At 41.5% G+C, this 25,108-nt stretch overlaps 2 protein-coding genes across 3 annotated transcripts in view; one reads left to right on the forward strand and one right to left on the reverse strand.

The window, feature by feature from the left end:
• Positions 1–2,231, reverse strand: part of nlgn3b (neuroligin 3b) — a 28,695-nt gene extending 26,464 nt beyond the window's left edge. The window contains exon 1 of the mRNA XM_054755325.1: positions 1,945–2,231. The gene's annotated coding sequence lies outside the window, so the exon portion shown is untranslated. The remainder of the gene's footprint in view (positions 1–1,944) is intronic.
• A 9,430-nt stretch (positions 2,232–11,661) lies between these two features.
• On the forward strand, positions 11,662–25,108 carry cchcr1 (coiled-coil alpha-helical rod protein 1). Of its 2 annotated transcripts, none has more exons than XM_054755051.1 (19): positions 11,662–11,990; positions 14,316–14,595; positions 14,684–14,851; positions 14,965–15,082; positions 15,299–15,454; positions 15,593–15,756; positions 15,833–15,947; positions 16,054–16,164; positions 18,038–18,181; positions 18,258–18,368; positions 19,494–19,600; positions 19,676–19,788; positions 19,861–19,933; positions 20,027–20,145; positions 20,222–20,410; positions 21,075–21,176; positions 22,943–23,088; positions 23,149–23,266; positions 23,332–25,108. In XM_054755051.1, the coding sequence occupies exons 1-19, from the start codon at positions 11,921–11,923 to the stop codon at positions 23,430–23,432; spliced, it is 2,505 nt and encodes an 834-aa protein (XP_054611026.1). In that variant the 5' UTR covers positions 11,662–11,920; the 3' UTR covers positions 23,433–25,108. The 2 variants fall into 2 exon arrangements, with proteins under 2 accessions (XP_054611026.1, XP_054611028.1); XM_054755053.1 differs by having other exon boundaries at positions 23,335–25,108.

The following is a 25,108-nucleotide window of genomic DNA, read 5'->3' on the forward strand; positions in this document are numbered from 1 at the left end:
TGTTGCCTCGCTTTACCGTGGTCCACCTTTCGCGGATTCGCTGTTTTGTCCTTTCTTTTTAGTGCTTCTTTTTTTGTTATTGTACTGAATGAACACTGTTACATGCCGAGCGTGGCCCTTTAAGAAGAACTGCATTGCGGGAAGTTGAACGTCTATCTCTTCCCTCTCTCGTCTGTCTGCGCCGCCCATTGTTTTCTGCGTCCTGATTGGCTGTAGACCATTGCCAATCAATCTCCAAAAAACGCTACAGTACTGCAGAACGGCGCCAGGACGAAAAGGCCCGATCACAGGAGTGAAATACGCGTGGGTGACTTAAGAATTTCTTGTGTTGATCATTAAGGTTGATCAATCTAATTCAAACGAAGGTTTGAACTTTTTTGAGAGTGTTTAAACGAGAGACAAATGTGAGAAAATGTTATTGCCTGTCTGAGGAAAGTGTATAAAGTGTATGGTGAGGGGTTTTACAGCCTTAAAACATATATAATCATTGTATAAAAATTAAGTTGGCTACTTTATGGATTTCACTTATTGCGGGTTATTTTGGGAACCTATCCCCCGCGATAAACGAGGGACCACTGTATTACAATTTCAGTGCAAATTTCATATTTACAATCCAAAGGCAAAACTTGGAAATAATTCCAGACCATGGACATACAGCGCTAGCAGCCGTGTGGAGCACGCTGACATCATTATCGGCAGAAAATCCGATTTCGTGAACCGATTTCATTTTTATGCCAATATCGGCACATCCCTTTTAAAGCACTACTGGTAACATATGCTAGCTGGTGGAGTTTTGACATTTTTTTGGTTGAAAAAAAAAAACAAAAAACGTAATTTGGAGCTATGAGGGACATCATCTTAAAGCGGAAAATATGTGTTGTTAAAATGAACCTATTGAATGACACATGCCGCTGCTTTAAAAAGATGAGCATTTTTCCATTCCATGTTTCCAGGTAATGCTGCAACGTTATATCATTTTATCTGACTGCAGATGTGCTTATTGAATACCATCTTCGAGTGGGAGGGGGGGCGGGCATTTCCAGTTTGTAATCTGTGACGGGACAGATGTTGAGAAAGGCTTTATGACTCATATCAAATAAGCCGTGTCATAAAAGTAAGCCATTTAAGTTTACACACTTTTTGGAGCAATTCAGAGCAGAAAGAAGGTGAGATACTGGATGTAACATTTATTTGCCTATAACTCAGCAACTGGGTCAAATAAATATAGGTTCAAAAATGTAAACCTCCATGAACCGGCACGTTTTATTGCAAGGGGCCGCAGATGTTTATGCAACGCAGCGGTGGTCCCCTGGGTTTACTGGGACCTGACCAGTATAAATCACTATACCACAGACGTGCTTCCACTTAAATTACAATGATTGTTACAATCATGCTTCACTCTCCACCATTACGATGCCCACGTCTACATCATTGACAGGCACACAAATCAACACCTATTTGCGACTGATAAAAAAATCTGTGAGGACATCTTATTGATCAGAATCTGCTACAGCCTGGGGGGCGGGGGGGCGCTCTGGAAAGGGAAGCAATTAAGAAGCACTACAATGTCAGACAACATCACCTGGCTCCCAGTGCCCTTGTAATTTGACATATGTGCACGTCCAAACCGATTTAGTGGAATCCTCAAATGTCCCTAAATATTACAATGATAAGAAGTGATGCAGAGGATGATACCTGGGGAGGACGTGTAGCTTCATGTGATCATCAGGGCTTTTTAATTAATGCAATGATCTGGATCTATGGAGGGGGGGGGAAAAGCCACAGCCCAGATAGGATCGGAACACATTAGTAATGGCTTGTTTGATCCAGAATGCTGTATTAATAAATATGCATGTGCGAAGTAGCGAATGACCAGCCATTAAATCAATACATTTTCAAATAGATCTACACGGAAACATATAGGTTATCATTAGGTTAACTCACCTGCTTTTCCAGACGCTGTTAGACGTTCCATCTGTGGATGTCCTCCATTGCTTTCCCCCCCTCGGTTCGGCGATGAGACAATGGCCACCAGTGAACGGGCTCCTCCGGTTCCCTGTATCAGAGAGCCTACATCAAATCTCTCCTCACATCACACATCTCCTGCTTTGCACAGGCTGCGCTGCTTGCAGGCTTTGCGCATACACGACGCCAAGGTCAGGAGCGCCAACGGTTTTAATGGAGCGCCCACCATAGAGATCTCTCTCCACGGCGCCCACTGGCCGCGCGTTGCTAGGCGACCGCCGGGATACGCCAGTGCATTAGATTCACCCTCAAAACAGCCCAGAAAATCCTGATTTAGAAACCATTAACTAAACACCTTGGAGTCGGGCACAACGCACACACGCATTGTGCTCAAACGCCACCTTTTGCCTGATAAACAAGTGAGTCTCTATAGGAATACATTGCTTTTAATGGATGCAAAAATACCACAAATTGTGCATTCGTACATAAGCCATGTTTGACACAAAAAGGCACAAGTTGTGCTCTTTTTAAATTACAAAAAGTAACAACCGCTAATGCAGTGTTGAAAAGCCTTGCAAATTAATGACAGGCCCACGCCACCGGGCTACACTCCAGTTTAATAAGCAGAGTGGGAGAGAGGGGTAAGGGGGGTAATGTTCTGAGCACAGGTATGAAAGGAGTCCAAGACAAAAAAAATGAGTGAAAGTTCCTTTAAGATGGACAATGTTTCTTACGGTAGCCGACTTTTAGCGGGGTAGGTGCCACGGACGGCAGCTGGTGTGGCTATGCCATAGTATGTTGGTAAACCTCCCTCCCTGATGCCGCAAAGAGACTGTATACAACTCGCTCCAAATTTAAAAAATGTAACCAATAAAATATAAGAACACCACCACTGGCTAGCATATTAACAATAGTGGTATGAAAAACTGCATAAAAATGATACATGTCCATTGTGTGTGCAGCCACAGAGAAGCGACTGACAATTTGGTGTCATTGTCCGGTACGCATTCAATGCTAGCTGACATTAGGGCTAAACTTTGTCAAATCTCTAACATTAGCTGACAAATAAACCTTACCAATGCACGTGCATGTGTTACGTGGGGCATGGCCTGCAATGTCTGGGCAGGAAGAGGCGAGATATAATGCTGTTCCTACGTTTGAATGTTGGCACCCTCCGGGCTCCTCGAGGAACCCGCTGCATACAGTCCCTTTAAGAGCTGCGTTGGACAACAAGTTGACAGCCTGGGCTTTTAGCTCAATGCCTAGCGCTGCTCAGTTAATTGTCACTTAGCCGGGGATGCAGGGCTGAACTGCATTTTACAAATGTAAAATAAAAATGCTGCAAATGGCCAAAACACAAGCAAACCCACAACAACAACTGCATGAGAGAAATGCTGCAACTTCCCCGAACTAGACCTACAATAAGGTTGCATTGTAAAACATTGTAAAATATTACAGCCACGTGTTGAACAAAGACAAAACCCTTTTATGCCGCTATAGTTTCTTAATTGGGTTTGAGCTTTGTCAACTTTCCGAAGATGAATCACCAGGAAGCTGGGCGCTGCTTTTGTCATATAAAATCCACAGTGTACATAAATACAGACAGTTGCTTACTTATCAAATGCCTCTGGACAATATATGTGAGTCATATGGTATTATAAAAGACTTATTAGAAACTGCAGGAGATATTAGGCCGCTATGTATTACCTTTACTTTTTCCATTTGGGTAATGTAAGAAGTAAATTGGAATGAAATGATCCGTTTTCCTCTGGGGAACGTCAGTCGTCCAAGAGACCCCTTGCAGACCTGACTGGAGGGAGGAGCTCCATGTGAAGGTAAACTCCAGTATGGGAGACATTTGGAAAGGACACAAGATGGTAAAATGCATCAAACAGCCCCATAGCGTTCTTCACTGTGGGAAATAAATGCAGCGCTTTGCTGAGTTGCACATTCAGCTGGGAAAAGACCCAGGGGCAGTCCCGGAATATAATAAAGGGATCAGAAAAGGAGCTCCTCGGGATCCCCCAGGAGAAGATGGAGGACAAAGTGGAGGATTACTAAACTATTCCTTACATGCAATCACAAATAACAAAAGGCCATAGAAAATTGCAAAGAATTCTAATTAAACCAAATAGAATGCTAATACTATTAGCCTTGTTGTCTTAATTACCTTTTTGCACAGGGGTCATTTGGACACAACTTAGTAAATAGTAAGACAATTAGCAAGATTATGAAAAAGCAACACTTCCATCCATCCATCCAGAAACCCATTTCTCTCTCCCCGGCTACTTGGTCCAGCTCCTCCCGGCGGATTCCCATGTGTTCTCAGGCCAGTTGAGAGACATAGTCTCCCTGCAACCGGTCGGCTCTGAATACCTCCCCTTGGGAGACGCCCGGGAGGCATCCTGGCCAGATGCCCGAGCCACCGCATCTGGCTCATCTCAACGCGGAGGAGCAGCGGTTCTCCTCCAAGTTTCTCCCGGATGACAGCGCTTCTTACCTTATCTCAAAGGGAGAACCTACCACCCCTACGGAGAAAACTCATTTCAGCATATCTGCGATCTTTTCCTTTCGGTCACGACTACTCATGACCGCAGGTGAGGGTTGGAACGTAGATTGACCGATAAATTGAAAGCTTTGCCTTTCGGCTCAGCTCCCTCTTCACCACTACCGCATCACTGCAGACGCCGCATCCTTCCCTCATTCATGAACCAGACCCCGGGGTACTTCAATTCCTCCACTTGAGGTGGGACCTCATCTCCGACCCGGAGATGGCAATCCACCATTTCCCGGGAAAAAACCATGTACTTGGACTTGGAGGTGCTGATTGTTATCCCAGCCGCTTTGCACTGCGAACTGATCCAGCAAGAGCTGAACATCACGGCCCGATGAAGCCAGGACCACACCATCTACAAAAAGCAGACCCAATCCTGCAGCCACCAAACCGGATCCCCTCAACGTCCTGGCTGCGCCTAGAAGTTCTATAATGAACGGAATCGGTGACAATGGGCAGCCCTGGCAGAGTCCAACCCTCACTGGAAACAAGTCAATGCGGACCAAGCTCTGACACCGGTCATACAGGGAAGGAACTGCCTGAATTAGGTGGTCCGGTGCCCATACTCCCAGCGTACTCCCCGCAGGATTGCTTGAGGAACATGATCGAATGCAACACATATCTCAATAAAACCTTGCAGGGGGGACGTTCATGGGCCAAGGAAGAAGCCATTACTTTGTGGTGAGAATGTGGATAAAGGTGCAGATATAGCAAGCCCATCTTTTTGTAATCTTCTCTGAAACAGGTGGGGAAACCGATGGGAACAGCTGGGCCTTGTCGGCCATGTTCTAGTCTGACATGGTCATCATTGAACAAAGAATGTAACAGTGAGCTAAAGCTTTTGCAGAGTAATATATACAGTATACAGTACATTACTATAGACTAAGACTAGATAAAACATAATACCTGTCAGAAAAATCACACATTTCTGATCCTACTAGAATTTCCATGACTTTGTGGATTACTTCCAGTCTCATTTGGAGTTTTTCTGATTACAGTGGGACCGTCGTTAGCGTCATTAATTCGCCCCAGAAGGTTCGACACTAACCAAAACGGACGCTCACGGAATTAATATTTCCCATGAGAAATAATGTAAATCCAATTAATCCTTTCAAAAAAGCCAAAAATGTTCACACAAACCACATGTTTATAGTTTTACAATTAGAGTTTTACATGCAGAAAACAATTCAAAATGCATATAAATGATGCATGAAAGGATGAAATGAACATTTAAGGCCTTTAAGACAGGATGGTGGTGTTGAAGAGGAAGGTGTTGATCCCGCTGACACATCGTGTCTTTGGGAACTGTCACGTCTTCAATGAAAGTAAAAGTAACCTTAAATGTTGATTTATCCCTTTCATTCGTCATTTATATGCATTTCGAATTGTTTTTTGCATGTAAAACTATAATTTTAAAGGTATAAAAATGTGTTTTGCGTTAACATTTTTCAGAGTCAACCGCCGATGACATCATACACGGGCGACATAGCTGACTTTCGGTTCCGGTTGCCATTTTGTTAGCACTGTAAGGTTGCTAGCAAGGACGTTTTTGTGATAAAAATACACTAATAACACGACAAGACATGATCCATATTGTACGGTAACTGGAAAATGTATGGAAACCGAGGCAAAATTTTGGCGTACATTTTTGACGTTAACACGATAACTGGGGTGGATGCTAACCGAGGCTCCACTGTATTTATTTCATGCAAGTTGGCGGTTGCTGTTAATAAACGCGAGAGGAGAGATCACATCAAAGGACACGTCTTTATTACGCACACAAATAGTTGTAGTCGCAGGTGAGTGAGCATGCTGTGGGTTAGACTTTTGGATTATTTTGATTCTTTGTATTTTTTTCCATCCATCCATTTTCTATGCCCTTCTCCTCATTAAGGTCAAGGGGGTATGCTGGAGCCTATGCCATTTTATTTTTATTATGAAATGTGTCGGTTATCATTAAGAACTGGCCTTACAGTCATTCTAGGACTTGACTACGCTGCACGCATGCAGGTAACAGTGGTCACCCGCACTATCCGGCCCTGCACCTGGCGGGGCTCGGACCCGGGTCAACCGATCCCCACTAAATATGACTTTGTCAGCACTATCCGGCGAGCTAAAAGCCAGAGCTGTCAGCTTGTCATCCAGCGCGACTCTTGAAGGCGTCAGGGAGTGAGATTTATCAACGTACTTTAGCACAGTAAAACCTAATACTAGTGACCGAAGACTTTTCCTGAGTAAAGAAAACAGAATACCTTTAAAGAAATCACCCATTCCCGATCCTGCTGTATACTGTATGTCTAAGGGGGGCAGTTTGGAATAGCTAGCTATGCATTTGAGCATAAAGACAACGTAATGGTAATGGTATAACGGTACAGTGCACTTAAATCAAGACCAATGGAGATTCTTAAAAACTCCCTGGTTGCAGCTCAAGGAGAGAAGTTTGCTGTGTTTCTGCAAATTGCATACAGTGCGGTTTGCATATGCACACAGATTTTGAATATAGCATTTATAAACACACTGTACAATGCATCAGAGAAGAAAGGCTAAAAGTTACTCATTTTAGAGAAGTGAAGTCAAAATATTTGTGGCAGCAAACATTCACTGGCTATTAAGGATCCTTCAAGAAAAGCTGCGTCATAATTTGGCCACCTTCCTAATCAGCATCTGTGTTGTGTTTGATTTCTGGTTTCCTTGAATCATTTCCAATTCTTTGAAATGCACAGCACATTTTCTTCAGATAATCACTTGACTAGGTAGTGGCGTACATCCATGATGCTCCCTTTCACTTATTTACTAGATGTAATTGCAGCGAAGTGCATACCTGTCAACATTTGCATTTGACTTTTTCCAAATAAGGGAAATTCTCTTCTGTCCATAAGCAAATGCAAGAAAAAAAAATCTGGCCAGTCGGGAAAGACTCGACTGCTTACTGCGGTGCAACTGTGTTATTTGTTGGGGCACTAGGAAAGAAGGGCGAAATATGGAAATTTCCCAGGGAAAACGGGAGGGTTGACAGGTGGAAGCAAATTGACACCTTCAAATCTTAAAGTAACTAGTCCAAGTCCAAGTATGTCACAGCAAGAATCAAATGATTCATTGTAGGTGTCACTTCTTTGGAGATTTTTGCCACTTTTTGAAACACCTACTCCAAAAGATGGACTGTTTCAGGCAGTTTTTTGCAGTTCACTGCAAATTCTACTTAAAATATTGCCTGTACACGTGGTAAATTGGAACGCATTATTTATATGCCGCTTTTCCTCATTAGGGTCGCGAGGGTATGCTGGAGCCTATCCTAGCTGACTTCGGGCGACAGGCGGGGTACACCCTGGACTGGTCGCCAGCCAATCGCAGGGCACATATAGACAAACAACCATTCCCACCTATGGACAATTTAGAGTCGCCAATGAACCTAACATGCATGTTTTTGGAATGTGGGAGGAAACCGGAGTACCCAGAGAAAACCCACGCACGCACCAAATGCCCAACGGAGATTCGAACCCAGGTGTTCCCGATCTCCAGACTGTGACTGTGACAACATGCTAACCACTAGACCATCGTGCGGCCCTATTTAAATGATTTCTAATATTATTAACCTCAGTTTTCATCATTAATTCGTTCCAAAAGGTCTGCTGAAAAGCAAAACAAATGAAAACCAAGGCAATTTTTCCCATCGGAAATAATGTAAATCCAATGAATCTATTACAGACACAAAAAATATTAACAAAAATACATTATATACAGTAGATAATTATTATAATTTACATGCAAAAAACAATGCTAAATAAGTACAAATGATGGCACTTTTTGTTTTGATGCAGATTTCACGTACATCCTGGTGAGATTAAATATAATAGTGTTCCCCATCTTCTTTATCAAATTGCTGGCAATCTCAACTATCTTTGGCCCCATGGCGGGTTATTTAGCAGTCCCACTCAATAAAAAATACAAGGACAGTGAGTCAGCAACATGTAGGGTGCTTTGTTTGGGCGCTTGATTTCGGGGAACAATCCAGTACAGGGCAAACGGACTAGCGTGTTATTTTATGTGCAAAAACTGAGATAGCATACAAAAACCGTGGCATTTTTGTAGAAAAAAAAATTGGGCGTACAAAAACTGATATTTTGACTGTATTATTACATTTGAAGAAATTTGAGTTTGACCAGCATCCAGGAACAGATTGTGTTCAACCTATACTGTAGGTTCTCCTGTGCTTGGTTCTATTATTCCATATACTATACATCAAAAGGAGATTTAATCCCATGAAATTTTAATGAACCCCTGGGGAAAGTGGGCCAACATGTCACCAAACAAGGTGGCTCTAATGAATTCAGAACATACAGTATATGCCATTTAACAGGCAATAGACGCACTCTTTCACTGGACTGCCATGATAGATTCACCGCTCCAGCAGATGCACACAGCACACAGAGATACTGTATGTCAAAGTATACAAATGTGAGGCGTTCAATTATTAATAGGATTATCACTTTGCTGTTGGGGGTTCTGTGACATATTAATGAACGCACTAGAGTCCAAAGTCGAGCTACATCAGCAGCATTTAGCATTAGACCCTGTACCTGCAGTATTTGGATTATGTAAATGCGGTGCCTTTTTTGGGTGAGATTATGCAGAAACCGTCAAACACACCTGGTTGTTCTCGGGGTGGAGGAGACCTTGGCAAACAAGGAACGGCTTTGTTAATCACTTTGTTAAGTGCATTTTAACAGAGCTTCCCCTTCATTAATCATCTCAGCGATATCTGCATCTGGATAAAAAAATGCCTCCTCGAATAACACTAAGAGGCACAGTAGTGGAGTCCTCATAAGTAATCTCTCACATGAATATTCGCTATGCTTCTGGACCACAGCGTTTACACAATTCCCACTCATGCTATGTTTGATTGTCCCATTGCAAATTCCATGACTTTGTGGATTATTTCCTTATTTTATTTTGCCTTGTTTTGATTATTTTTACTGTGAAAAGTGCCGGCTGTCATAAACTACGTGCAAGAGGAGCAATCACATTCATGCAATGACACATCTTTATTATACACACCAATGTGCGGACATTCATTTTGAGTCTGAGGAAAGCTTGCATGCGGGTAATCTCCCTCACCACATTAAGTTTCGAATTTCGCGGTTTCACTCTGGCAGGTTGATCAAAAACATATTAATGAATAAATTATGCTGTTTTGTGGTTAAATCTAGCCTATTGTTTGCCAGAAAAATATGCATATCTAAACAAATGTTACATATTTTTCCCTAATTTAAGCATTTTCAAGCATTAAAAGGTTAAATGAACTAAAATACAAATATAAGGAATTGAAAGGACGCACTCAAAGATGATTGTATTCTACGCTGGTCATGAGGTGTTAGTAGTGTTACTGTAATGTTTGGTGACACACAAGGATCAGGCTTGATCACCAGAACAACACGCTGTTATTGCAGGATTGAATTATCGCACAACAGGCACAATAATCCCTAAAAAAAATCCCTACACCGATACCCGATGCCAGCTAAATACAGGGACCGGTCTTGCCGATACTGATACTTTTTACAGATGGGGCCGTGTATTGTAGGGGTGCGGCCAGGAATTCTGGGCCCGATGAAAAAAAAAATGTCCCCTGCGCTTTTTTTAAAAGGGAGTTTTAATAAAAATCCTGCATAAAAACACTTTTGCGGCCGCGACCCACGCGTCAACTTTGAACCCCCGACGTCACTTCCGGCCTGCCTCTCTTTCAGGTCTACTAAGGAACGCATTTATAGTAACACACACGAGAACAAGTCTTATTGATGTCTTAAATGGCTCATTTACTCTTATTTTGTCTACTACATTGGGTAATATGAGTGTAAAGGTGACTATAGGGCTGTTAGATGATGTCTAGAGGGCTCTAATAATGATAAAAACGTATTTCCAAGATTGTAAACAGGTTTTCTATGTTCTAACTACAAAAATATTCTATTTATAAATAAGAAATCCTACTTTGCAGAAATTCACTTATCATGGTTGGGTCTTGAACCTGGAAATTAACCGCAATAAACAAGGGATTCCTGTACATACAATGGTGTGGCCTGGCCCACCTCTTCTTATCACGCCAAAGGAGGGGTGGTGTGCCGCACCGATCAGAGCACTCACACAAGCCAAACCTGCAGAACTTTAGGTGTTAAGTGGGACCAAGCATGGTCCAAGTGGCCTAATGTGACCCTAAAGGACGTAAGCAAATTATTTTCACATGATAGGACATAGAAAATGGATGGATGGAGGACATATGGATGTCTTCACGATCATTCAGCAGCCAGTGTTCACTGTCAGTGTCAAACAAATGGCTTTGTAATTTCCCCTGCCTATTTGATAAGGATCGCCTGCAGTGACCTCTTCAATCATAGTCAGCCTTAATACTGGCTGTCAATCGAGTGCTATGCCCCGCCTCCTGTGGTTTGCTAAGGGTGGTATTGAGCCGATACCAGCTAAATACAGGGACCGGTATTGCCGATACTGATACTTTTTACAGATGGGCCGTGCATTATAATGCTGCAAGCAGGTGTGCGGCCAGGAATTCTGGGCTCGATTGAAAAAAAAAAATGTCCCCTGCGCTTTTTTAAAAGGGAGTTTTGGCCGCCTGCAGTTTTTACCGCCCAAAAACAATATCGCCATAATCAATATCAAATGAATGTGTCCCTCCCACCTCTGAAATGAAAATTTTGTAGATGGTCCTCAGGATCTTATCACGATATCTCTGTGCATTGAAAGTGCAATGTCAATAAAATATAATGAAATTTAAACAATACAACAATGTGTCAATATATAAAATATATTTGAAAAACACAACAAAATAAACATTTGCAAAAATAAACAGAGAACTCAAAAGTATCGATCTCATAATGCTAGTATCAATGAAATACCTATAAAACCCTGGTACTAATAATGCCGACAGTGACTCGATCCACTCATCTCTCCAGTGTTGTCTACAAAGAATTAAAGTCCAGAGGTAACACAAGTGGACAGTCGGATGAAAACGGCATAAACGGTGTGTAGTTTTGGAAATGCGATAGAAAACGTGGATAATAGCCGGGAAGTCCTGCAAGACTAAATTCAGGGTACATAAATTGCCCTTCCGCTTCCTTACTTACCCACAACGCACCGCGCGTGGTGGCTTTGTTGAATTTGGTTGAAAGTATCATCAAGTTCTCAAAAATAATACAAATTAGCGTTTGAGCAGCAATTTGAGGATAAAACAATATTGAGACTAGTAGTCTTGCCAGATAGCATGAGCGGAGTAGCAGTCATCACGTAACCAAGGCAAATAATGCGACTCGCGGGAGAATCACCGCCTAAAACGTCAACAAACCCATTGGATTACTTCCGGTAGCGGTCAAAGACTTGGAATTATCTGCACTGACAATGGACGTATATAACACTGGGAAAGAAAAGCTTAACACACCAACCGATTACACCTCACCGTCGAATTCCAGTAAGTTAATAGATGTCGTATTGTGCTTACTAGTGGTGCCTAACTTGCATCACATGCTGTGAGACTTCTTATGAAGCAACTATTTTCTATCCTACCTGTGCCTAGCTCAGAATAAATTGTTGCAATTATCTTAAAAATATTGTGTGGATGCTGTTGCTGAGCATAAATAAAAACATGCTGGACAGGAATATACAGTATGTCCGCTAGGGGTGGGCGGATAAATCCAAATATCAATAATAGCGATACCAAGTGTAGTTTCGCATCAATACAAGCGTGATGACATTGACATGTTTCACTTCTCTGTTTATTTTCACACTTATTCGTGTTGTTTCTTGTGTTGTTCAAATCGTCACATTTTTACATTTTCTTATATTAACATATTTATATATTGTATCATTTACATGCAAAAAGCCACCTCAGCAGAAAAAGCCAAAGGATTTGGATAAGAGTTTTGTTTATTATTTTTTTACAATATTGACTTAATTTGACTTGGGATTAAGAGAATAATTGTGTTATTTTGTTGATATTGTTACATTGTCTTAGATTGCTGTGTTTATATATTGTTAAATTGTGCACAAGTAAGTTTAATTGTTTTTGTTTGCCTAAAATATGCGTTTTGTTGTGATGATAATCTTGATCAACAAGCAAGTTAAAGGCCAAATCACAAAATTATTCAACAGTCTTGGGGAAAAAAAAACCTCAAATTAAAAAGTAGAGGTCGGCCAATATGGGTTTTTCAGGGCCGATACCGATTATTAGTAGTTAAGGCAGATAAGCGATATTTGGAGCGGATATTCATTTGCAGTAAAGTGTAAAAAAAATTGGTGTAAAAATGTTGAAAAATACAAACACTTAACTTCGTTTAACAGGCTAAAGCGTGTTTATTTAACCAAAGAAATAGAAAAATAACTGCAGAAGAGCATGGAGTTCCTTGACTCAGAAGCATCTCTTAGAAGTTGTATAAAAACTTAAATAAATAGCGTTCTTCAAATGTTTCCACGGTAAATAAAGTGTCATTTATATACAACTTATCTGTTTTAAGTTCAAACACGGCAAAAAGTGCAGTGAGTTAGCGGCAACTCTTGCAAAGTTAAATAAAAACATATCATAGCGCCCTGAATTTTTTCAGCCTTCATGTTAGCATATTTCCCTGCAACAAAACAAGACTGAATTGAATTTCTTAGTCTCTCTCACAATCACAAATGCAGGCTTCTACAATCACGGACTGTTTCCACATTGATATTACCAACAGCGTTATTTCAAGTGATTCACAGACGTACCGGGAGGTACTACGAGCTAGCAAAGCTGCCGCTTGTGTTTACTCTGCTCTTAGCATTACCTTATTGTAGTAGTCGTGAGCTGTAGAGTCTTTCATGTGACTTTCACGCAAACACACACTATTCTCCACCTTACATACATTCTCTCCATTGCTATACGTAGTGTGCTGAGCCTTTAACACCAGACCGGTGAACTAATGTTATGGTACGCTAAGCAGCCTCCACCGTGCTCCGCGTGCTTCCCTCCAATAAAACAAGTGAATTGAGTTTTTTACGCGCGCTCTCTCAATCACACACATGCTTTTACTACCACGGACTGTTTGCCTTTTTTCAAGTTATTCACAGACATGTCGGGAGGTACTACGAGCTAGCAGAGCTGCCGCTCATGTTGGCTCCGCTCTTGCGTTATTCTGCTGCTCACTGTAACGTTAGTAGTAGTTGTGAGCTGTAGAGCACTGGGATGTTTATTACAATTTCGAGAGAGTTTTCTGCGTTTACCTTTACATGTGTGTTTGCTCTCAGGATGTTCCGCACACTACAACACTTCCCTCTCAGCCGTGTGTGTGTCTGCGTGTGCGGACAGCGTCCGCTTCAGATTGGCTCTGCCACTAACGTGTCGGATTTAAACAAGGCCGATACCGACATACATCAAAATTCCAAATATCGGCTGACCACTATTAAAAAGTATCTGTATCGGCAGTACTGGCCATGTATTTACCCGGAATCGGATCAATCCCAAAATTTGCAGCATCGCTCACCTCTGTGCATAGCTCAGCAATGTCCAGTTCTCTTGTAAATATATTCTCTTGTGGCTGTTAGAGCGAGTTTAAGTGGTATAGGGATGATAAAGGAGTCTGATTGGACATAGAATTGGAAATGCTTTGAAGGCATGTCATAAAATGTTTACTGCATCATCACTTGTCTTTGCAGCATCTTGTCTGTTGACGCCATATACGTGAGCAAAATGACAGCATGAAGAAGCATCGTGACGGATTAAATACTTGTCTCTCAGCATTCACACAACTGATCCACATTTCATATTGTACAGGGAAACCCCAGGTTGACCTGGTGCCTCCGTCACATTTTGCATCCAGTGTCCAGGCTGCTGGACTGCCTGCAGGGGATCACATCTCCGGCACACAGCCATGCGTCTCCTGGATGAACCCAAGTGTCCCACCAGCACCACCGAAAGATCCATGGCTTGTTTTCACTCAGAGCCAAGAAGAAGTATCAACGCTGAGTAAGGAAAATCAATGCGCTGTGGTGCTGCGAGGACACAACATAGGAGGGAGGACTCCAGAGGATAACCCGTCAGACTTGAGGACAAGGTACTGCACAGTATGATTTATACGGTCAAAAACACCATCAGCTGGGGGCATGGCAGGTACACAAATAGCTCCATTTGTTCAAACACAGATCCACCGAGGGAGGCGTGCGATGGTCCAGATGGGAAGCAGAGTGGTGTCTGGAGGCTGGGAAGCACAAAGCAGAGGCTGAACGGTTGAAGGAGCAGATGGAGGCCCTGAAGGAGACCGTACAGAGATACAGGGAAGAGATGAGAGTCAAAGACAATGCCATAAGCAGGTAGCAAACGTAGCTTTAGCACGTGCAATGAGGAGTTAGGATTGTGTCGGATGTTTTCTAAATAGTGCTGAATTGAACGAGGCCTCTGTGAACACGGTGTTATTGTGCACCAGGCAGAGTCACGATTTGGAGGTGATGCATGAAGAAATAGGTAAGGTGAGGACTGAACACAGCCAAACCAAGGAGGAGCTCACGCACTGTCGTACACAGAAGGAGAAAATAAGCTCACAGGTAATTCTGTTTACCACCCAAACATTTCATTTTGACAATAATGTTGCCTGTGATCACCGGGGACCTGCTGACATTTCATATAACTTCAGGCTATGGCTTATAAGTTTTAGTCTTGCAGTGCCACTAATGGCTTGCTATCACTTTAAAATATGAAGATGCGTCTATGCTAAAACATTCCAAACTCACTTTAGTGTTTGTGCCACTTGTGTTTTGCAGCTCGAAAGACTTAAGAGGGAGTCTGATGAGGAAATTGCAAAGGTGAGGAAGGAGGGGGAAGCAAAAGGAGAGATGAGCAGGCAGCAGGAGGCAGAAAAGCAGTCTTTGAGATTGTCACAACAGCTGCAGCAAATGCAGAAGAAGCAGGAGGAAGAGGTATTTGCAAAAATACTTTTACATTTAAATATATGCAAAGCAAAGTGAAGCACAAGTGATTCATTCATAATTAATGAGAGCCCTTTGAACAATGTGGTCTAAAACGCCGTCATTTGCATCTCTAAATTCCCCTTTCAGCTGCGACTGTTGAGCACCTCTCACTGCGTGGAGCTAGGCGCAGCCAGAAAATCAAATATTGAACTGCAGAGCAAAGTTCAGATTGCGAACCAGGAGGTGCTGCAGCTCAAAAGCAGTCTGATGATGGTATCTGCAGAGAGAGATGAGCTGAAAGAACAACTAAGGTGCTGCATGTCTGCCGGAAAGTCGACTAATCTTTGATTTCACATTGCTGGCAAGTGATCTGATTTGGTTTTTCAGGCAAACCAAACAAGCCAACGACACACAATCGGCAACTCTGCACAGCCTCCGGAATTACATTGGCCAGCTGGTCCCCGACACTGTAGAGAAGGAACAATTAAATGAAGCCGTTGAGGTCAATGCAACACACACAGTCTTTGAAGAGGATTACAACTGCTTTTGATCCTTTTGGTAGATTAGTGAAGAAATTCACATTTCTAATTTTTTGTATTTTTTTTTAGAGACTGAACAAAGAGAAAGCGGCGTTACAGAAAACTGCAGAGCTTTTGACGGTCAGACTTAACTCCATGAGTGAGATTGTCTCCCTCCAAGAAGAGAAGATGCTGAAGAATGTGAGTGAGAAGATGCTTTGTCACATTTTGTCAACATTTTCTTTAAAAACCTTGGTTTTTGATAGAGATGCTCCGATCCGAAATTGATATTGGATATCGGGCCGACATATTGGGCTCTTTTTTTTTTCTTTTTTTTTTTGCTGGCGTTGGATTATATCAGCCTGCTTTTAAAATTTCCTATATTGGAACTCCAATACACAGGCACTCAATTCCAGGCTCAGCCCCAGCAGTGGCCGGATAGCATAATTCCAACACGTGATCCCAACAACAGCGTACGCACGCACACGCAATAAGGAGTAGGAGTGGTGTCGGCCACGTGGCAGTATTTTTCCATTAAAGTTCGAAAAAGACGTCGCAACTGAGCGAAAATTTTATCACGGACAAGTTTCCTGTGGTTCATATGATGTGGCATCACACGGTAAACTCCCACGGGATGGCAAAAATTCATTAGCTAGAACAGAAAAGAGCCGGCCTGTGTCGGGTTTAAACGCTGCATCATGCCTAGCTGCCATCACCTTGTCCATAAAACTGTACCCCAGATACATAAAGAAGGAAATGTGTCCGTTTTTCTAACACCTTACACTGTTGCTTAATATTGTTCTCTGTTTTGAGTAATGTCACCTGATCAAGCCTTTTCTAACATTTCACACTACAAAAGAAGTAATACAAGTGTGAATGATTTGTGCTGATATCAGAAAAATATTGGTATCGGCCGATAGGCGAGGCCGCAATATGGGTATCGTGTCGAAAGTGAAAAAGTTGTATCGGGATACCCCTAGTTTTTGAACGTTTTGGTTTTCAAAGAAAAAATTGCTTCAGTTCTCGTGCACCGTCTCGGTTATCGTACAAGTATCGCACGCAACAAACTGTTGTATTTGACCTTTTGGCACATTAAGGCAAGGCAAGTTTATTTCCAGAGCACAATACATACAAAAAAAAATCACTATCCCTAAAAACATAAAATCATTACATAAAATTCCATAAATCATGACATCTTCTGGAAGACTGTTCCAGATTTTGGCAGCGTAAAACTTGAAACGCAGCCTCACCGTGTTTAGTCCTGACTCTGACCACCCTCAGGAGACCACTCCCAAGATGGTTTATGTGGCTCTAACGTGTCATAGATGTACTTTGGCGCGAGACCATGAAAAGACTTGTACACAAGACTATTCTCTGAGCGACAGGAAGCCAGTGCAGGGACCTGAGTACTGGACCAATGGTTCTTGTCAGGACTCGAGCAGCAGCAATCTGCATTGGCATACTGCAGCTATTTTACATTCAACCTTTTGGTACGGACTACTCCCACACACCCAACACCAAATCTCATGATACTTAGCCTACACAATACTACGGTATCCTCCCTCTCTGCTGCTCGTCGTCTTCACAACAAGAGTCTTCAACAAAGGTAAAATAGTAGAGATGTTTGATATTGGTTTTTGATAATCCCACACTGCGGACATACTGAGCTACAAAGCTTGTTCCTGTGTGGAACACGACGTCGTCACTGGCGCACCGTTATTATCGACAGAAAAAAAACAACGCTGATGTGAACCAATATCTCATTTTTATCCCTATAAACATCCCTATAAAAGAGATGTTAAATGCTTGTTTATCCATTTTATTCACCATTTATAATGATTTTGCGTTGTTTTCTGCATGTAAAACTATAATTGTTCTCTATAAAATGTATGTTTTGTTATTATTATGAGTGTCTGGAATGGATTAATTGGATTTAAATTATTTCCTGTGGGAAAAAGTGCTTTGGTTTTTGTAGATTGGAATGTTCATCCAACTATTGGAACAAATTAAGAACAAAAAGCGATGTATATGGGTTTCTCGCATTTACTGAAATGCTTTATGTATGTTTAAACAGGCCTCGACAGACCCACTGGTGGCAAAACGATCTAATAGCCTCCATGTGCTTCACCTGTGGAGGGACAAGGTGTTCAAGCTGTGCGTCCAGCTTCGCTTGAAGGACATGGAGCTGCGAGACGAGAGGGAACGACGTCTTTCCGAGGTATGAAAACAGTGTTCTGTCAAGATTCGTCATGGCTTCCAGTGTGTTTGAAACAAATGTGTGGTGTATGTTTTAGCTTACACTTATGGACCAACAGCTTCAGGAGGAGCAGCATGGCACAACTGTGCTCCAGCGAAGTCTTGACGCCAGGATAGCTGAGCTGGACCAGGAGAAAGCGGAAAAGGAGGTTCGCCCCGCAGCAAGTGGTGTGATTTTTGTAGTATTGATGATGCACAATAACTCTGGGGATTTTAAGGCTTAAAGATTTGTCGCTGATACTGTAAATTAGGGTGTCCAAACTTTTTTCAGCAAGGACTGTGTACTGAAAAATGAAAGGATGCAAGGGCTGCTTTGAAATTTTGTAAACCCAACACATGTAGATATGTTAAGTTATATACTTGTATATTTCAAGAAAAAAAATACATCTCAGCTTTTTGATATAGGTGAAAAGGCGTATTATTAGTATGAACTTCAGTTTTTGCTCTTTTTTTCTCATTTTTGCTGTGTCATTTTTCAAATTGTCACCTTTCTGCATTTTTCTAAAAAATGACACCTTTATTTTTGTTTTTTTTTCTCATATCACGACTTCAGAAAAACTAAAATTATGTTATTTTTTCCTCCTAACATTATGAACTTATCCTCGTAAATTTGCGACTTTTCTCTCTTAATATTTTACTAAAATTACAGCAGGTTTTTTTCAATTTCAAGTTTTTTTTTTAAATGTTCTATTTCAACTTTCTTTTTGTACATTTTATTCTTGTAATATTTTGACTTTATACCCATGATATGGAATTTATTCCCATATTATAACTGTTTTCCAACCTATTTTTCCCCCAAATTTTAATTTAATTTTGTTTAGTTTGTTTCTCATAACATTCCGTCTTAAAAAAAACGTCTTTTTTCTTGAATATTTCATCTTTATGAAACCAAAATGACATAATTTTTCTCATATTATGATGTTATTCTCGTAAAGTTACAACTTTTTTTCGTTAGATTACAACTTTTTTCCTTTTTCTTTCCTCTCTGTGAGGAGTTTGCATGTTCTCCCCGTGCGTGCGTTTCTCCGCTTTCCTCCCACATTCCAAAAACATGCATGTTAGGTTAATTAGCGACTCTAAATTGCCCATAGGCAATTACAGCATACACCCCGATGAATTGATGGATCTTGCAAATTTTTCCATTATTACTGGGTTTTGTTTTGTGTTAAATTATATTTTTAGAATGTGCTGTGGGCAAATAAAAAAAAAAAAAACAGCCACGGGCTACAAATGGCCCCCAGGCCGCACTTTAATGTATGTTTTTTTCTTCTTAGACTTTGCAACAGGACTTGGCACAGGCTTGCAAGGAAAGCCAAGAACAGAAAGAACGTTGTCTTAGCAAAGAGGCTGAACTAAAAATCACAACAGATGCTGTTTGCGGGTAAATGAAGTTTATACGCTATTTTGAATGTTGATTTTTTTTTTATGCTGATGTTATATTCTGTGTTCCTCACAGGTTCAGTCTTGTATTTCATCGTAGCATGGCTGAAGTGGATGCAGCACAAGCAAAACTCAACACCTTTGGTCAAAGGTTGAATTTTGCCAGAGGCAGAGTGGAGACAGTCCAAGGTGCCGTTATTGTGACTTGTTTTTAATTTGTTGCACTACAGTCTTGTACAGCCCAATGATTTTACTTCACAGCTTTGTTCATGAGGAGGGTCGCTCTGCACAAAGCCCAGCAGGCCAGTAAACAGACAGAGCAGGCTGCTGAGAGGTAGTCACAGTAAATGTACCTCAATGACTCATTACCCCAGAGAGCATCCACTGAGATGCTCACCTCTGCTCTCTTGTACTTGTTGGTCCGCAGCATCAGGAATCTACAAACAGAACTTAGTCTGGTGTGTGAAGAAAGAAGCAAACTCACGCAGGAGCTCAAAAGAAGCCCAGAGTTGATTGAAAAGGCACTGGCTGACATGAAAGAACAGTGTAAGCACCCTCCCCGGGCCCGAAAACGTTGTTATTCCACACGATCTGATTGTATGGTGTCTCGCGTTCCTTTCAGATGAGAAAAAGCTGGGCCAAAAGCAGAAGGAGCTGGAGCAGACCTGGATGGAGCTGCAGCAAGTCATGTCTGAAAGAGAGGAGGGCCAGCAGAATCTGCAGCAGGTCTTGGCCCAGATGGAGGAGAGCAAGGTCACACACGAGAAGCTCCGGTGTGAACTGCTCAGCCAGAAGGAGCACAGCGAGCATAGTGAGCTATAGCTGGATTTGCGCTAAAGCTTGTATAAATGTCTATTTACATTTACTTTCATATCCAATGTCACGGTGCTTACTTGACTGGAGACTGGAAAAAGCCCAAAATGCATGTAAAGAAATGACAATTCAGATTTAAATATGGACATAACAGTGTTTGGTTTGGACAGGATTGACGAAGGCACGTAACAGCACTGTACCCAAACCTCAGGTGTGTTGTTTTTTTTTTTTTTCATGATGTTTTTCGGCTTGCAATGACAAGCTACAGCCAATCTGTGCTCTTCCACTACAGACACATTGGCAGATATCCAATTCATATCCCGTTTTTTTATCCACGTATGCTTGAGGTCTGAAGATATCTTATTTCATGTGGATTTTTTTCTGCTTATTCTCCTATGACTCATACCTGAGCTGGCCCTTATGGGAGAAAAAATATGGTCACTGTGTAAATCCCACCTCATCACAGTGTCCACATATTGATACCTGGGATCAGTCCGCCAAGAAGGCACAGTCGAGGTCACCTTAACTTTCCAGGAGTAGGAAAACAGAGCAGTGCAACAGCAAAAGTTTTGTCCCAGAAATAGATTTTAAACTCAAAGTCAATTACGTTTGCCCCCGCTTTGCATTTTTGTGATAAATAGCGGACATGTTGTTCCCTACAGCCCTGCAGGAGCGCGTGTCTGAGATCGAGAGTCGCTGTGCTGACAAGCTGAGTGAGATGGCGGTCCAAGTCAATACGGCGAAGAAAGAACACACCAAAGCAGGTAGCACACATCACCCCACAGCAGACTGCCATTTAAAAGTCCCATATATGAGTTTTCAACAATTTCAAATGAGCTTGAGAGGTCCCGCATTAGTGTACAGTTGGAACCTTGCTTTTCATAGGACTCGGTTTTTGATGAAAATGATTGCCACAAATATGTCTCATGTTTTCGTGCAGCCAAACGGTGTGCCTAACAAACAAGTCGAGTGCACAAACAAATTGCTGACAGTCTCTGAAAAATGGATAGTGTTTCTTTTAGAGGCCACGGAATCCTTAAATCATCTTTTTTATGTGTGTGTGTGGATGGTTTATTTGTTCATGGAATGCACACAGAACAATGAACAACTCTGAATTCGTCTCCTTTCTTCCTCTGAAGCACTGCGCTGTGCACTGTTGAGGCGTTCAAGTACAGTGTGAATTTTTAAGGAATGTTTGTGTGTGTGTGTTTTTTTTTTTAATAAATATCGCTGCAAAACAGTTGCAAGTGCCAGAACTTGGATAAAGAAGGTGAGAAACACTACTGAATTCAAGAAAAAAAGTCAAAGTAATGCGTAGTCAACACAGGTTGCAGGGGGAATAGGTTAAGGGAGACACATAACACCAAGTGAGCTCGGCCGGCGTGTGTAATGATGATTATCCCTGCTGCTGAAGTTTACAATAAAGTTCAAGTGAGCAAGTATACAGCTCTAACCATCCACTCTCTTAAGTTAAGTCTGTAATGGACTGGAATGAAAAAGCGTCCGCGTGGCTCTTCCATGCACTCCCCCCTCCACACTCATATCTGTGTGATATTAATTGTCCATGTATGATAATGGTAATGGTTTAATTGTATTTGAACATGCACACACGTCACAGTGGAATATATCACATAACGCAAGTCACAGTTCCACATGTCCAGAATGTGTAGGAAGAAGCAAAGCTTATTTAATCCTACCCCCCATCTGTTTCACATCTATTGCTGTACATTTATTCACTTCCTGTATTTCATGTAGGATTTTTTAATACATGAAAAAGTGATACGGTCATGTTACAATATGGTAATATAACTGTCAAGGTTTTTCCACAATCATAATAAGTAGGAATCACATATAATAATCAATATAATAATATATAAATAATAATAAATACAAATAATCATAAGTTCAAGACTCTTCTTCCTTATATTTTGCAAACATCGACTGCTTGTATTGTTTCTTAAAATCGCTCATCTTGGCGCATCGTTTGAGTTCCTGTCTGCGTATTTCATTTGTCATTTATATGTATTTTTGTTTGTTTAAAAACTCTAATTCTTCTCTATAAAGTGTGTTTTGTGTTCATGTTTTTGGGTGGCAGAACGGATTAATTGGATTTACATTATTATGGGAAAAACGTATTTGGTTTCTGTACATTTCGGTCGTTGTCATTTCATGACAAGAAATGAGATTCCACTATATTTGAAGTGTGTTGGCCAAAATGTGTCTTTTATTTGAATTGAGACAGTTTTAAAGTGCTATTATTATAGTAGTACAATAGTGGGCTGTGATGGGAACACACCATTTTGGATCACAATGCTAATGAGCTAATTACACTTGATCAATGTAATATGAAATACTTGGCACATCTCCAGGCTTTATTTTTAAGATGTGCAGTGAAGCCTACCTTTGTTTTTTTTCTTTACAAAGGGACACATATTGCTGTTATAACAACATTAAATAGTCAATTTTGCAAATGGCCGACAATTTATATGATACAGGCTGGCATCTCACCCGACTTCATTCGCTTTTGCAGTCATGACTTTGCGGCAGTTTGAGAGAGAGGTAGCGAGGAGACAGAACCACTGGAGAGAAACTGAAGGTCTGCCAGGTGAACACACAAAGGAGGAGGTCCAGTGTAAACAGACGGAAGAGGCTGAGAGGCACAGGCACCAACTGCTGGTGAGACTTTTTCAAAGCCGTTTTGATGTCAATGTTTGACCATCTGTCTGTTTGTTCCAGGCTGCTGTTGTTGAGAGAGAGCTGAGCAGTCACTTCCCAAGAGTTTGCACCTCAGCTCTGCAAAATGGGGCAGAAAAACCTTCAGAGAGGAGTCACTCTACGGGGCTCGGAGCAGAAGGTGAGCGTGGTCGTCATAGTGCGCATTCATTCCACACCGGACTGTTCTGACTGCCTTAACCCCAGCAGAGAGGCTCATTTCTGTATTGGAGGAGCTCCATACGCTCAGTGCTGCGGTGGTAAACAGCTCTGAGGACTCGGTAGAGGAAGAGGAGGAGCTCAGCTGATTGTGTGAGGATTCATCAGTGAACACATCTTTAATTTGCACGCACGCCATTATTTGTTGTCTTATTAAATGCATTTTCTTCATAGAAAACTTTTATTGGATCGCATAAGATTGTGCGGATGTACCTAATGAAGTGTCCAGTCTGTATACTGTACATCATTTTGGCATACAAATGAATCATTGTGAGAAACGTTTAATATAAAATTTGTTCAAATGTTATTTCTTTATGAGAGAAATGGGTATAATTTTATATATGACTTATGAAGTACTTTTGTACGTGTTTTTTTTCCCTAATCACTGATGTTCATAGAAGCCGGGGTATGCTGGAGCCTATCCCAGCTGACTTCAGGCGACAGGCGGGGTACACCCTGGACTGGTCGCCAGCCAATGGCAGGGCACATATAGACAAACAAGCATTCCCACTCACATTCATACCTATGGACAATTTAGAGTCTCCAATTAACCTAACATGCATGTTTTTGGAATGTGGGAGGAAACTGGAGTACCCGGAGAACTCCCCCCCCCCAGACTGTTACTGTGTTGGCCAACATGCTAACCACTAGACCACCATGCGGCCCACTGATGTCCAAAATGTCTTCAATTTCATTTTCAAGGCTTTGGGTTCTGAGTTGTGGCAAAGCAGGGATTCATGTGGTCAGAACAGATTCCTCACATATGTGGGAACACCGAGTGGATGTGATTTGATAATACAAAACAAAAAATCAATATCGTCTATTTGTAGTTTCCCTTACAGAGGCCAGTTTGAAATGATTTTGCAATTGTCGGAGGGATGCTGATAAACATCATGATGAGCCAGATAATTGAGCTATTTTTCTTGTCTTGAGTGCTGATAAATTTTGCAATAGCTTCAACTTCTCGCCCCGAGGTGAAACCATCGATGGAGGGAAAATAAGAACAAAGTCGAGAGTTTCCTGCTTTATTTTCTGAGAGCATCAGAAATGATTTGCTGGGACACAGTGCTGCTGGAGGGGTGATTCATCTTACCAAGCAGGGAACATAAATAACAATTTTAATAGGACATCAGGAGAATTTAACAGTGCACCTTTTGCTTTTTTACTGAAGGATTTTGGAGAACATAAGACACAGAAGATGTGAAAAACATTTTTTTTATTTAAAAGCACAATGATGGTGTGAAGGTACTGCATGTATTAAAAGGGATTACAATGATTTACCACACATTTACCATCCCATATTTGGACCATTTGTCTAAATTTGATCAACTCGGATCGCATCAAATGACAATAGATCGAACAAGCAGCAGCTAATCATTTATGGCATCAAGAGAATTGGCGCATGTGTGTTAAGGTTCCGACCGCTAGAGGGTACTGTTGTCAAAGCGGAGAGCCTTCAGCCCTCTTCAGTATTCATTTGTAAAGAACAACTACAAGTAGGAGCGAATCAATTTTCTAAGTATTTTTAAGTACGTCAGTAATAAATGTTCTAATGTTCTACTCTGAACTATAGTGGACCCCTAAAATGTGAACACCATCCCTTCCAAGACATTAGTTGACTTTTTTTAATGCTGTGGCGCATGTTGGACATAATTCACCCATCGGAACTTTATGTGAGTTGCAGTTTCACCTGGGCCCTTATGGCTGAGGGACCCTTGTTTTCCGGTAGAGATACATGTGCATTTTGCTCTGTCAGGTTGTAAGC

The sequence above is a fragment of the Dunckerocampus dactyliophorus genome, chromosome 16 (assembly GCF_027744805.1).
Source record: "Dunckerocampus dactyliophorus isolate RoL2022-P2 chromosome 16, RoL_Ddac_1.1, whole genome shotgun sequence".
NCBI classification, from domain to species: domain Eukaryota; kingdom Metazoa; phylum Chordata; class Actinopteri; order Syngnathiformes; family Syngnathidae; genus Dunckerocampus; species Dunckerocampus dactyliophorus.

Excerpts from the sequence above, each read along its gene's own strand:
- cchcr1 (XM_054755051.1), top strand. The coding sequence starts at position 11,921 with ATGGACGTATATAACACTGGGAAAGAAAAGCTTAACACACCAACCGAT. Across the intron at positions 15,757-15,832 it reads GAGCTGAAAGAACAACTAAG|GCAAACCAAACAAGCCAACG; the intron begins GTGCTGCATGTC and ends TTGGTTTTTCAG. Across the intron at positions 18,182-18,257 it reads GGGAACGACGTCTTTCCGAG|CTTACACTTATGGACCAACA; the intron begins GTATGAAAACAG and ends TGTATGTTTTAG.